At 37.2% G+C, this 14,128-nt stretch overlaps 1 protein-coding gene across 3 annotated transcripts in view; it reads left to right on the top strand.

Annotated features, from left to right (window-relative positions):
* Positions 1–44: 44 nt before the first annotated feature.
* LOC127790110 (factor of DNA methylation 1-like) overlaps positions 45–14,128 on the top strand; it is a 29,747-nt gene continuing 15,663 nt past the window's right edge. Inside the window, exons 1-9 of one of the 3 annotated variants that reach the window (XM_052319401.1) lie at positions 45–163; positions 309–378; positions 475–580; positions 4,369–5,274; positions 7,132–7,313; positions 7,678–7,767; positions 7,839–8,120; positions 8,641–8,856; positions 9,203–9,441. In XM_052319401.1, the coding sequence (XP_052175361.1) occupies positions 4,374–5,274; positions 7,132–7,313; positions 7,678–7,767; positions 7,839–8,120; positions 8,641–8,856; positions 9,203–9,430 (1,899 nt within the window). In that variant the 5' untranslated portion in view covers positions 45–163; positions 309–378; positions 475–580; positions 4,369–4,373 and the 3' untranslated portion in view covers positions 9,431–9,441. Of the gene's footprint in view, positions 379–474; positions 581–4,368; positions 5,275–7,131; positions 7,314–7,677; positions 7,768–7,838; positions 8,121–8,640; positions 8,857–9,202; positions 9,442–14,128 lie in introns of all 3 variants that reach the window. The other 2 variants (XM_052319400.1, XM_052319402.1) reach the window with 2 other exon arrangements.

Genomic DNA, 14,128 nt, shown 5'->3' with positions numbered 1-14,128 from the left:
TTCGTCGCTGCATCTTCCTCGCTCCGTTCGCCCTGTATTCCGGCGTCACAACTTTCGCGATCCGGCCTCACTTCTCCGTCGTCACAGCGTCCCATCATCTCCGTCGTCTTTGCTGCTGCCACTGCTGCTGCTCGCCAGCGTCGCAGAAATGCAAATCTGAGAGGTGTCCCATTTTTTTTGCTGTATTTTGTTTCTGTTAACATATTTTTGCTGTATTTTGTTGTTGGATTTGTTAACAGGTTCCCACTCTTTTTGCTGCTGCTGCTCTCCGTCTTCTTTGTTGTTTTGTTGACTGTTTTGAACACCAGCTCATCACTTAACAGCGGGTTCGGACGAAGCCGTTCTCAAAAAATATACAGGGTTCTCAAAAATTGCAATGTGAGTGTGTCTCTTCTCATCCTGGACCTCTCTTGTCTTAATCTCTCTTCACCTCTTTGCCTCTCTCGATTTCTGACCGTTGCATGTCTCTGACAGCATGGCAGCATTAATCTAGACCTGACTACCTCTCTCGATCTCAAAGACTCAAACCCTCACCTCTCGAGCTGTCAAGACTATTACAACCTCTCCCTCTCACATCACGGTATGTACTATATCCTGTCATTTAGATTTTTTTTTTTTTTTTTTGCATATGGTTTTTGACATGCCGTGAGTTTGACTTTTCATGTTATGTGTATAATCTTGTGTGGTCTTGGATGGTTTGTCTTGTTTCTGCTAGTTAGTGTATTGTTGTGTAGTCTTCTGTCTTGTTTGTTGCAAGTTCAATAATTGATTATCGAGCCTTGGGTATTTGATTCCAAAGATGGATCTATATATTAGGATCCATTGGATAAACACATCGTCACTCGATCCCGGAATCCTAATTGGATTTCAGGTTTGGATTATGCAATCTTGATCCAAATCCGACTTGTTTGTAGCCTTATTTGCACATCTGAACAAATATTTTCAAATTTTTCATAAAAATTAGAAAATACAATTTTTATAAAAAATTAAAAGAAAATTTTAAAATAGAAAAGACAATTTAGCCTAATTACAAAAGCAACATAAAGGACCATTTTTCTAGCGGGGGAAAAGAAGTTTGAGAAAGATTAATCATAATTGGCCCCAGAAAGATAACAACAGTTTGTTTGCTGACCATATTAGATAATTTAAGGCAACATCGAAGACTTTTATGTTTGGATTGAGGGGATGGAAAGGGAAGGGAAGGTATGAAGAGGGAGGGGAAACAATCCCCTTGTTTGGAAGAAATTTAAAAAGATGAGGATCGAAGGGACCTAGTCCTCCTCCTTCCTCCAAAATATCACACCCCCCAAATTGGGGGGGGGGGGGGGTTTAAGTGAGAGAATGTTTGCACTTTTTGATTAAAATCTTTCCCTTTCTTTCATTTTTACTTTAACTCTGAAACAAGGGGATGGAAATTCCCCCTCTCCTCTTCCCTTTCTTTTCTTTTATAAACCTTTCTTTCCCTTCCCCTCCAAAACTCTCAAATGTAAGAAGAGGCGGGGAAGGTGATCGAGGGGTTAAAACCTCCCAAATTTCTTGGGGGTAGCAAGGGGGAGGGAATTCTCTTCATTTTCCTCATTAAACATCCAAACAAGGGCAAGGTAACACCTCCCCTCCTAGGGGGGGAACAAACTTGAACGATTAAATGGGCTTACCAACAGAATTAAGGAGGAGGATTGGGTCCCCTTTGATCCTCCTCTTCCCCTCGTCTTTTTAAATATCTTCCACATAAGGGGATTGTTTCCCCTTCCTCTTCATACCTTCCCTTTCCATCCCCTCAATCCCAACATAAAAGTCTTCGATGTTGCCTTAAATTATCTAATATGGTCAGCACACAAACTGTTGTTATCTTTCTGGGGTCAATTATGATTAATCTTTCTCAAACTTCTTTTCCTTTGCTTGAAATTATTTATGGTGATGTAGTAATTAGACTCAATTGTCTTTTCTATTTTTTACATTTGTGAATTTTATCCCAAAACGTTCTAGAAATACCGTTCAGCTTGTGTCATCCTAATGTTGTCAGACATGACGGTTATGTGTGTCATGCCTCGTAGGCGTGTCCAAAAACAAAAGTAATATTGAAAATTAATAAATACCATTCAGCGCATTCCATGTATCTGATTATTTAACGAGTATCCATGTCCATTTCGCGTTAGAGAAATACTACAAAAAAAAAAAATGAAATATTTGTGCTTCCTATGGAAGCTTTGTTCCAATCATTACTCTTTAGAGAGATCCATCTGCGATGGTCCAGTCGGATATGCATAATAATCATGAAATAACCTAATATGCTTGACCAAGCCAACCACTGAAATTAATTACCTTTCAAGGCTTGAAAAGTTTTTTTTTTTCCTAGTTTTTTTTGGTTAGGTGAAAAGGTTATTACCTGATTACACAAGTAAGGTAGACCTAGTTATAATCATGGGATTGGCTTGATATATAACTAGCTCAAGCCAACTTAGTTGCATATTATATATACTGTTTTAGTATATTTACACATTTACATATTTGTTCAGTCAATTACATTTGTTCTTTGTAATATTAGAATGTGTACTATTACAATTCTAACAAGATTAATTATGAGATGTGAACTTCTAAGGTATGACAAAAAGCACCCCAAGCACCATATAATCATTCTTATCTTATAACATATCTGAAATAGTTTTGTATTTGTTTGGTTATTTTGGTGGGTTTGTTTTTGATTTGTTTTCTCAGAGAATCTAAAAATGTTACCGTAGGCCTGATTTGAGGCAGATTGAGCCTACAAGTCAAGTTATTGTCGTACACTATGGCTTGACCCATCGATGTCCGCCATAAGGCTTTCCCATGTTAGCTCCCACCCTCCCTTTCTTGTGGCATGATTTTGGTGATTAATCTTTTCGTGGTTTGAGCATGAATTTTATCGTCAAGCTTTTTTTGCAGCTGGTTGTTTATGACATATATTCATTGCAAAGACATGATTGGTTTTCATCCAGTTTCATACTAGATGTCAATTGAAGGATATTAGTTGTTTAATGTAAAATTTAGAAGGCAAATGTAATATTTTTAACTGGGAGTGTTAAATAAAAATAGATCATAATTAGTGGGGTTTAACTATAAATAACGGTTTGATTTTTAGACTCCTATAGTCCTATTGCAATTCTCACGTTTTCATTATGTTTCAGAAAGTAAATTAATTATTAAGTGTTATAGTTTTGCAAAATTACTTCATATACTAAAATTGAATACAAGAAGTTGGTTTATCTAGTGCAATATTCCTCTTTTTTTTGGGTCTAGGAAAGAGGGCATGAAAAGAGTCCACCTTGTTAGGATCCTTTGCCTCTGATGCACATTGGCCATCCTTGGTTATTTTGCTTGGCTGAATGTGTGGTGTTTTAGTTGACCAATCTTCTAATTTCTGATTCCTAGGAAATTTATGGAATTGCATTATTGGGTATTATTTTTCTTCAAAAATTGCTTTCTTGAAATCACCTTAGTATACATGTGATTCATTTTAATGGAGAAAGGCTTCATTTGTGGTTCAGGACTGTACTGCCTTCAGTGAAAATGCATTGGTCCTTGCATGCTGAACTCTTCGAATTGTATTAATATGATCATGCTCACAATTCAATGTAGAGACACCTACAACTTATTAAAGTTTCACACTAGCTACATTGGTAACTATTAATTTCTTGGCATTGTACTTCATTATCACCATCAACCGCAGCTTAACCAAGTTAGGGTTGGCATTGTACGTCATTATCATCATCAAGTGCAACTTATCTTAATCAAGTGACCTGGTACTCATAATGTCAATTGACTTCTAAAAGTCACATTGATAATACAAATCCATGCAAAAGAACAATATGACAAAATTTTATGCCTGACACCCCCCCTAGTTAGGGGAATGATGAAATAAAGTTCCAATACCATCTTGATACGAAAAAGTTTCATGAGATGGTGGTGAATGAAAATAATTGATAATCATGTTACATCACATAATTGATATTGGGAAACCAACTTGTACAACATGGAAACATCAAAAAAGTTGATGATTTTTTACTTGGTAAAAAATTAGATGACAAAATTGTTTGTTTTCTATTGTCACTTTGTTTTAAGTGAAATGATTGTTTTAGCATTTAGGACAAAGGGTCACTATTTTAGGTTGCCCTGAATTATCTTATTTGGACAGTGCACAAACTGATTTTATCATTCTTGGCTTTATTTTCTAAAACTTCTTTTCTTTCATTTGAAAGCTGCTTAATTGCTCTTGAGATGCCTTCCATTCAAATATTGCTTAAGCGACTTCTAACTAAGGCCGTTGCTGCAAATTCTTCCAACATACATTTTTCTAGTTTTCTTTACAATCATTCGTGGCCATTGTTTCAGGTCTGATGGATTACTCTTCAGATGAAGAGTCTGATTTGAGCGAATCAGAGATCAATGAGTACAAAGAGAAACCTTATGGGGAACTAAGGGCTGGGAAGTATAAAGTCAAGAATGTAAATGGCATGCTCAGGTGTCCCTTTTGTGCGGGAAAGAAGAAACAAGATTACAAGTATAACGAACTTTATCAACATGCTTCAGGAGTGGGCAAAGGTTCCTCCAACAGAAGTGCTAAACAAAAGGCAAATCATCTTGCATTGGCAATGTACTTAGAATCTGAATTTGCAGAAGCGGCAGAACAATCGCAGTGTTTGAATGAACCTGCTCTAGTATCCGAGAAGCCTGAAGAAAGTGATTTATATTGTTGGCCTTGGATTGGAATTGTTACAAACATTGTAAATGATCCAAAGCATGGAAAATCTTTGGGTAGCAGTGAACACTGGTTGGGGAAGTTCCAAAAATTTAAGCCTTTAGATGTTGAGATTTTTCAGGATGACAATAACCAAACTTTACAAGCTGTTGTGAAATTCAATAATGATTGGACTGGTTTTAGGAATGGCATGGAATTCGAGAAGTCTTTTGAAACTGCTCGTCACTGTAAAAAAGAGTGGATAACACATAAAGGATCTCCTGGTTTAGACATTTATGGATGGTTTGCGCGTGCGGATGATTATAATTCAGAAGGACCAGTCGGAGACTACCTTCGTAAAAAAGGAAAGTTGACAACAATCTCTGACCTTGTCCAGGAAACTGCTCAAGGTAGAAACAAAATTGTGGCTAAACTAGCCAATGAAATTGACTTGAAAAATGAAAATTTGAATGAGTTGCAGTACAAGTACAATGAGAAAACTATGTCTTTGAGTAGGATGCTCGAGGAGAAAGACATGCTACACCAGGCTTTCTATGAAGGTTCTAACTCCCTCCTTTTTGTGCATGTGTCCTTGCTAGTGCGTGCATGCATGTGAATTTTCTTATCTTAGTGTTTCCATTGACATCAATTTTTATTGAGATATTATTTAATTGTGATGATTAGTTACAGTTACTGACTGTCATTCTAAATGATGGGGGTGGTTCCGTCCACTTTCTGTTCCTCAAGTTTGTATGTAAAAGGATCAATCATGGATATGACATGGCACAGACATGTCAGCATGGTAATTTTCAGAAGGTATTATGTCATGACACATTAGAGACATATTGAATAATGATTATATTATATGTATATATAAAAACACCTCGCATCCTACATAATAAGATGTAAGGGTGTGTTTGATTGCATGTAGTTGGAAGAGAAAACATTTTCCAACTTCCGTGGAAAACAAAAAGCACCACCCCCATAGAATCAAATTTCCATGGAAAATAGGCCAAAACATGCTTTAAAGGGTTGTACCATGGAACTCAATTCCATGGAAAATGCAGTGTGTCAAACAGCAAAGATGGAATTCAATTCCTTGGATGTAACATTTTCCATAGAATTTCCATGCTATCAAACACACCCTAAGTGATTAAAAGTTCAATACATAATTTAGAAAAGCCTGTTCATAAAAGGATTTAGAATACAAAATTCTGAAAATTAAAAAGTTGGGAGGACTGTAACTATTGTGAGAGAGAGAGATCTGAAAGCATAGCAGGCTTCTTATTGTATCTTTAATGTTATGTTGCTGCTATTGTTGTTTTATTATAGTTAGGCGGTTATAAGGCCCCTCGGTTATAAGGTGCCTTCTATAAGATAGCTGCTATATAAATAGCGGCGTCTCTTCTTTTGATTTTTGTAATTCATACTTTGTTTTCTGATTTAGTAAAATTTTTTAGAGGTATTTCTTCTTCTTCCTCTCGTGTTCTTTGTTTGTGCCCTAGGGTTTTGTTACAAGAGAGAGAGAGAGAGACATCTGAATTTCTATTCTATTCACAGTTAGATCGAGGACATATATATACAGCTCTACAAGAAAAACAAACTAACTCAAGGTACAACTAAGAGAAATGCAGCGCTATTTACAACACTACAAAGCGACATCCTTCTAACAGCTATCTGTATTGCTTTGATTTCAAGATTGATTATTGACTTATTTTTTAATTGTATAATGTGGCTGTAGTTTCTTTAACTAAAGGATATGGAAGATCAAGCAGTGGATATGACTGGGCTCATGTGTCTGGTCTGAAGGGGTATAAGTTTTTCAAAGTTGATACTAAGATTTATTACAGGGCTTGAGTCGTGAGAAAACAAAACAACAATAACAATATACCACAACTTTATCCCATTATGTGGGGTTGGTTATATGAATTTTATCTTTTCATTCATTTCTATATATAGCCTTATCTCTTGTGAGGCCCATATAGTTAATATCAAAACTAAGTGTCTCCCACTAAGTTTTTCTTGGGTCTTTTTTCCCCCCCTAAATATTTGTTTCATTCCATCCACTTTCCTATTAGGAGTCTTAATTGGTCTTCTTCTCACAAGACCAAATAATTTTAATTGTGTCTCACATGTTATCTTCGGTATGAGCCATTTCAACCTTATTGCAAATAAACTCTTTTCTAATTTTATCTTTTTCTTTTTTTTTTGTATGACCACATGTACATCTTAGGATCCTCATCTCAGTTATATTCATAAAATAAGCTGAGTTGTGTGAAAATAGAAAAAAAATATTTGATTCTGATTGAAGAAGATTTAGGAGTTTAGTGAATTCAAAATAACCAGTTCTTGGTTTTCTTGATAAGTTGCACGGACTCTTACAGCTCCTGATGTACAAATATTTCTCTCTATTTCAGAAACAAGGAAGATGCAGCGCCTAGCTCGTGAACATGTCCGAAGAATTTTGGATGAACAGGAGAGGCTGAATTATGATTTAGAGGTCAAGAGAAAGGAGCTTGATTCCTGGGGCAAAAAACTGAACAAAAGCGAAGCAATAACTGAACGTGAGAAACAGAAACTGGATGAGGACAAACAAAAGGTGAATATTTTCATTTTAAGGTATGGACAGATTAAGGAGGAACACATGTACACGTGAATGCCCATTACATAGTCTTTGATGGCAGGCTTTTGTTTCTTTTCAATTATTTACCTTGCCATTTTATCCTCACATGTTCCAGAGTATGGTGCAGAACACATGAAGGCTCTTTGACAGATTATAAGTGAACAAATCTCTATCATTTCATGTCTTAAGCTTGAATTTTTTTTTTAATAAATGAGCATAAAAAATGCTGAAACTGTTTAACAAAAGCATACTCCTTTTCATGTGTTATGATATTTTCCTTTTCCTTTTCCTTTTTCTTATGCTTATTATTGAAATAATCTCCTGCCTGTTTACTGTTTAGAATACAACTAGAAACAATTCACTGCAAATGGCTTCCATGGAGCAGAAAAGGGCTGATGAGAATGTCTTAAGATTGGTTGAAGAGCAAAAGGTGTGCAAGCTACTTTTTAAGCTTTCTTGTATGACTTGCATAGCTTCATTGAATTAATTTTGTTTGTGTAGAAGGAGAAACAGGAGGCTTTAAACAAGATACTTCAGTTGGAAAGACAGCTAGATGCTAAACAGAAGTTAGAGATGGAAATTGAAGAGCTGAAAGGAAACTTGCAGGTGATGAGACATCTAGGAGATGATGCAGCAGTTCAAAATCAGATAAAAGAGATGAATGAGAAATTAGAGCAAAAGGTTGATGAGATGTCTGATTTGGAAGAGTTAAATAAAACCCTCGTTCGTAAAGAGCGTGAAAGCAATGATGAGCTGCAAGAAGCTCGTAAAGAATTAATAAAGGTATCGTTTCTCTCATGTTCCTGCTATTTTGTTCGTTGGGCATGTACTTTGTAAATGTTACACGGGCTTACTTTTAGGAGTGCTTAGGTATTACTTCTAGCAGTGTTTTTGTATTAAAATGATTGGTAGTGACACATCATTTTGTCTGCTGGGCCCTGAATTAGATGTCCATTTTGGATAATTCTTAGGTCAGGAAAGCCATTGTCATACAAGTACATTGTCATGTTGGCATTTTTTTTTACAGCTGGTAAATGAAGTGTAGTGAAATTGAATGGGCAAAAAATTAAAATAGTTCTTAGCTCTCAATAAAAAATATGAACTAACTGTTAACATTATTTAATATTGGATGCACCATCAAATAGTTTTTAGTGTCATATTGATACCCTCTCTGTATAATGGAACAACCTCCGTTAGCTGCATGCTGTGTGCAGCTAATTTAACTGGTGGCTTAAGTCTTTTTATGATGCAAATTTATTTTCTCTTGGTGCTAGAAAGTTATGAAGTTTTCACTTTGTTTCAGCGTTTGAGTGAAATGCTGAGTGGGAAAACTCTTGTTGGGATAAAAAGAATGGGGGAAATAGATATGAAGCCATTTCAGAATGTGTGCAAAGAAAGATTTTCGTCTTCTGAAGCTGAAATCAAGGCCACAGAATTATGCTCCTTGTGGCAAGAGAGGTTAAAGAATCCAGAATGGCAGCCTTACAAATTTGTTGCTACTGAGGGTGGAAATCTTGTGGTATGCCTTCTGTTTTCCTCTTACTCTTACATTGCTGCATATGTCCTCTGGTGCTTTGTCTTTTCAGGTTGGCTCATTCTGTTCTAAATTCCTGGAGTTCTCTCATAAAATGGTGATAACTTTACTAGCATCTGGCTCAGTCCTGATGTTTTGTTTGCCATGAGATCAATTTCTTGCAAGAGATTCTATACCACATACTTGTTTTAGTTGCTAATCTGTCCTACTCTCATTGAAATCTTAATGTTGTTTGTAGAGTTTGAAGATTGATCTACAACCGCTGGTTGTCTCATCTTGCATGTCCTAATAATGAATTGTAATTAGATTAATTGACTATTATGTAATGCAGGAAGTCATAAACGAAGATGATGAATTACTCAAAGGTCTCAAGGATGAGTGGGGAGTTGAGATACACAAGGCAGTTGGAACTGCCTTGATGGAAATGAATGAATACAATCCAAGTGGCAGGTATGTAGTTTCTGAGCTATGGAACTTTAAAGAGAATAGGAAAGCGACATTGAAGGAAGTCATTGCTTATCTCTTAAAGAGCTTGAAGACATTGAAGAGGAAGAGGTGAATGAAGTCTAGGTTAGTATTTGATCTTTTTACTTATTCATTTATTTTTTTCTTTGGTGATTTGCATTCATTTTAGGAAATCAAGATACAATTTTGTAGTTATTCCGATCCGATGTTCTAGCTGTCAACCATGCAAGACTAGCTAACTGACAATGTTCCCAAATTTAAGATTAGTCCACATATTTTTGACAATAATTTATAAATGGCAATGTAAAATTGCCCAAACTACTTGACAGAAAATCGAACAAAGAACTTTATAAATGTTGGCTTGAAAAAAAGAAAAAAGAGCACATTGATTTTGAACCTAGTATACAAAAGATGGAGATTTCAGTGTTATTAAAGGCTAGCCTAGGCGCGCCTTGATACTAGGCTCAAGCCTGGCGCCTAGAACCGAACCAGGCATGTGAGATCTGCCCAGGCGCGCCTGGGCGCATCCGGGCCCTCAGGTGCAGCCTTGGGCTTTAGGCGTGCCAAGGCTGCGCCTGGTTTGTTTTAATTGAATTTTAGTTTAATTTAGTTTAATTTTAGTATTTCTTGCTATATTTTAATCAAATCTAATCCTAATTCGAATTATACCTAAATAAAAGAAAGCAAGATATTCTGAAAAGCTGAATTCAAAGAGACTTACGATAGAAGAAATCCCAAAAGTCAAGTCTGCAGCTGTCCTCTCCTCTCCCTTCTTTGCTAATCTTGACTATCCTCTCCACAGCAGTCACGACAAAGCTCCAAGACAACCAAAACTCCTCCCCCTTCTCGGCTTTCCTCTCCCTCTTCAAACGGACGGCTGCAACGGCACAACCCTCCCTTCTCGCTCGACTCTCCTCTCCCTATTCAAATAGATAGGACAGGCTGCACAACCACCCTTCTTGGCTCTCCTCTCCCTCTTCAAACGGACAACACCCTACTCGGCTTTTCTTGCCCTCTTCAAACGAACAACACATCTTCACAATTTATCTCCCTTCTCGACTCTCCTCTCTCTCCTTCAAACGGACAGCATAACTACAGCCTACTGCCTCATCTACCTTCTCGGCTCTCCTCTCCCTTCTTCAAACGGACAACCTAGCTTTAGTTAGCAACGAAAAACAACAAACATCAAACAAAGGAAACAACAAATGGTTTCTAGGTATGTTCATTGTTGTCTCCTCTCTTTATTTATTTTCTAGTTTCGAGGTACAAGTTTCAACACAAAGGGCAGCAAGCCAGCTGCCAGCAACTGTTGATTTCTTATTGTTGTTGGATATTTGTTTGTTTTTGGAGGAGTTATTTTATTACTCCTAACAGTTTATTACTATTCTATAAATAGAATAGTGGTCAGCAACTCTTAGTAGCATGAGTTGCATGGCTCCAATGACCCTTAAGCTAGCTGCCAGCAACTGTTGATTTTTTATTGTTGTTGGATATTTGGTTGTTCTTGGAGGAGTTATTTTATTACTCCTAACAGTTTATTACTATTCTATAAATAGAATAGTGGTCAGCATCTCTTAGTAGCATGAGTTGCATGGCTCCAATGACCCTTAGGCCTTAGCAATTCTGCCAGTTTAATACTGTTCATAAATAGAACAGTGGTCAACTGCATCAGCACTCGGCCCCATGAGCTGCAATGACAAATGACCCTTTGTGGTATTTTTTTTTTTTCTTAAGATGGTCTTTAGAGTGGTATTGTTGTTGACATGTTGTGAATCTTGCAGGAATCAAAAATTTAAAATGTCATCCAACACTATTGATCCTAATCCTGATAGTAGCTCCTGCTGGTAGAAGAAAAGATCTAGCATGGAAATATCATAGTTTGGTAAATCCCAAAGACCTTAACACTTTCAAATGTAATTTTTGTGAAAAATTAACTAAAGAAGGTGTATACCGAGCCAAACAGCACCTTGCTGGAGGTTATAGGAATGTTGAAATTTGTTCAAAATGTCCTCCTCATGTTAGAGACGAAATTATAGAGTTTATGTCAAAAAAGAAAGGGAAGAATGACTTTGATGATATGCCAAATTTTGATGATATAGACACACTAGGAGATGATGTTGATGAAATGGACGTAGGGCCCTTCCAAAGCCATGGTAAAAGGCCTATGCAAGGACAAGCATCATCTATGCAACCAAAAAAACAAAGGCAACAGCAAAAAGGGCCTCTTGATTTGTTTTTATCTGCTAAACCTAAAGTGAGTAATCAAAAGGATGCAAAAGGAAAGCAAACTACAATAGAAAGTCATGCCAACTAAGAGTTGAGAGAGAATGCATGTGTTTGGTTTAGTAGATGGATGTATGAAGCTGGTATACCATTTAATGTAGTCAATTACCCTAGTTTTAAGCTAATGACGGAGGCTGTTGGGCAAGCTGGTCTGGGAATGAAATCCCCAAGTTTTCATGAGGTTAGAATATCTTATCTTAAGAAGGAGGTGGAACACACAAAAGAAATTATGAAGAGTCATAGGGAGGAATGGGCAAGATATGGATATACAATCATGTGTGATGATTGGAAGGATAAGCGAGATAGGTCTTTGGTCAACTTTTTGGTAAATAGTCCAAAGGGGAGTATGTTTACTGAATCTATTGATACATCTTCCTATGCTAAAGATGGAATGAAACTTTACCAATTGCTTGACCGATTTGTGGAGGAGATAGGAGAAACAAATGTTGTTCAAGTTGTAACTGATAATGCTTTAGCTAATGTTCTAGCTGGTAAGTTTTACTTTTACTAATTTATTTTTTTCTTTTTAACTTTGACTGAAATTAAGGACTATTTTTTTCCTTGAATTAATGTCTCGCAGGAGAGTTCTTAATGACAAAGCACAAGAATTTGTATTGGACGCCGTGTGCTACCCATTGTTTGGACTTGATGTTGGAGGACATTTTTAAAATTCCTGGACTTAAGAACACATTTCAGAAGGCATGTTCAGTCAATGGGTACCTATATAGCTCTGCACAAGTATTAAATATGATGAGATCATTGTCATGAACCTAGGGTTCATAATGGGGCTGGATTGGCAATCGGAAGAATCCGATTGAGTAGAACTAAGAACGGAAAGTTTAAAAGGATATTTGGACAGAATTGGGGGAAGGATGTAAAGAGAAATGAGGGAGAGAAGTAGAGAGAAAATGAGAGAGAATCAGATATTCATCTCAATAATTTTCAGCATACCATCCCCTCCATTTACATCAGCCTTATATAGGCATATTTGTCCCCTAACAGCCTTGCACATGTAGCCATGTGCACCTAACTAATTGCTAGAATATCCCTAACAAACTATTCTACCCTATTACAATAATACCCTTTTATTACTCATAGGGTCATGACAATTCCCCCCTCCATAAGAGAGTTCTTGTCCCCAAGAACTTGCCGCAAGTAGCCATTGCTCTTCATCCAATTCCAATCTTCTCTATGCGGATAATCCTCCTTTCTTTCTTTCTACTTCTAGGTCTCTTCTTCTTCATTCTTAGGTTTTCAAGATCAATTCCAAGTATGAATTGACCCAGGATTTCAATAGGGAAAACTTCATTACCATCCAAAACAAGTAAGAAGGGCAGATCTTCAGCCATTGTTGTTGTTACTCTATCCCCATTCAACCCACAGCCATGTTTTGCTGCAGAAATATCAACAGCAGCCTCAAAATGCAGCAATGGAGGTTTGTATTCTTTCCTTGAATACTCATACCAAGGCTGTTTGTGAGCATTAACATTAGGAGATGCTGCAACTTCACTTCCAGCCAACGATTGCTCAATAATTGACACCTGGCCAAGTGTTTCAGCACTAGTAAGAGTGCTTGAGAGGCTGTCAATTGATTGAGTGTCATCCTCCAATCCCTTTTCCTCACTTTTTTCTTCCTCCTCTTCCCCTTCTTCCTTAAAGTTAGACTGCTCTTGTTGCAGAATCCCAAAAACATCACCATCGAGAACTTCTTTTCCAAAGGAATCGGTGTGTTCCTTTAATCCTCCTTTTGCCCACACACCTTGTACCGAACCCTTGCAAAGTCTGCTATTGCTGCCAGCATTGTCATTATCGTCACCTTTCTTGTCCATTCTACCTAGGCCGACATACTTCTTCCACTCCGTATTGGAGGTAGGGAGTGAATCTGCTTCTTGCCTCCTAAATTTCTCCTTCGGCTGCTCCATTTTAAGGAATTCATCTTTGTTAAAATTTCCGTGATAATCATCAAAGTATTCCACCGAAAAGTTGTAATGATACTTCTTAATTAGTATCATTACAAACTCTTGCAGCTTCTCGCGGAACATTCGAACGAATTCCTTGCACTCTTCTTGTATTACACTTCTTGTTTCCTTGTCAACTTGGCTAATCTTCTTCTCAAAATCCTTTCCCCATGTTTGATGCTGCTGGTCAACTGAAAAGGCAGCCTTCTTTGGCTGCCATTGAGGCTCCATTCCAACTGAAAAGGAAGCTTTCTTCTGCTGCAATTGAAGGCTCATATGCTCCATGTATGCACTGCCTCCCCTAGCTTCACGAGTAGGACACCCCACTGAAAATGCAGCTTCCTTTGGCTGCCATTGAGGCTCCATTCCGGCTGAAAATGAAGCATTCTTCTTCATGTATGCACTGCTTTCCATGGCTGATTTTTCACCAACAGTATACTTTGAAGTCCAAGGAGCTATATACATACTGCTCTTCTTCACCTCTCCAATTCAAACAAAGTTACCCAATTCAAAGTTGAAATTACCCTTTGTTTACCTTACTAGCAGCCTAG

This window comes from Diospyros lotus, chromosome 14 (genome assembly GCF_014633365.1).
Source record: "Diospyros lotus cultivar Yz01 chromosome 14, ASM1463336v1, whole genome shotgun sequence".
NCBI lineage: Eukaryota > Viridiplantae > Streptophyta > Magnoliopsida > Ericales > Ebenaceae > Diospyros > Diospyros lotus.
The sequence above is the reverse complement of the archived record's forward strand: the minus strand, read 5'-3'. Positions and strand labels throughout refer to the sequence as shown.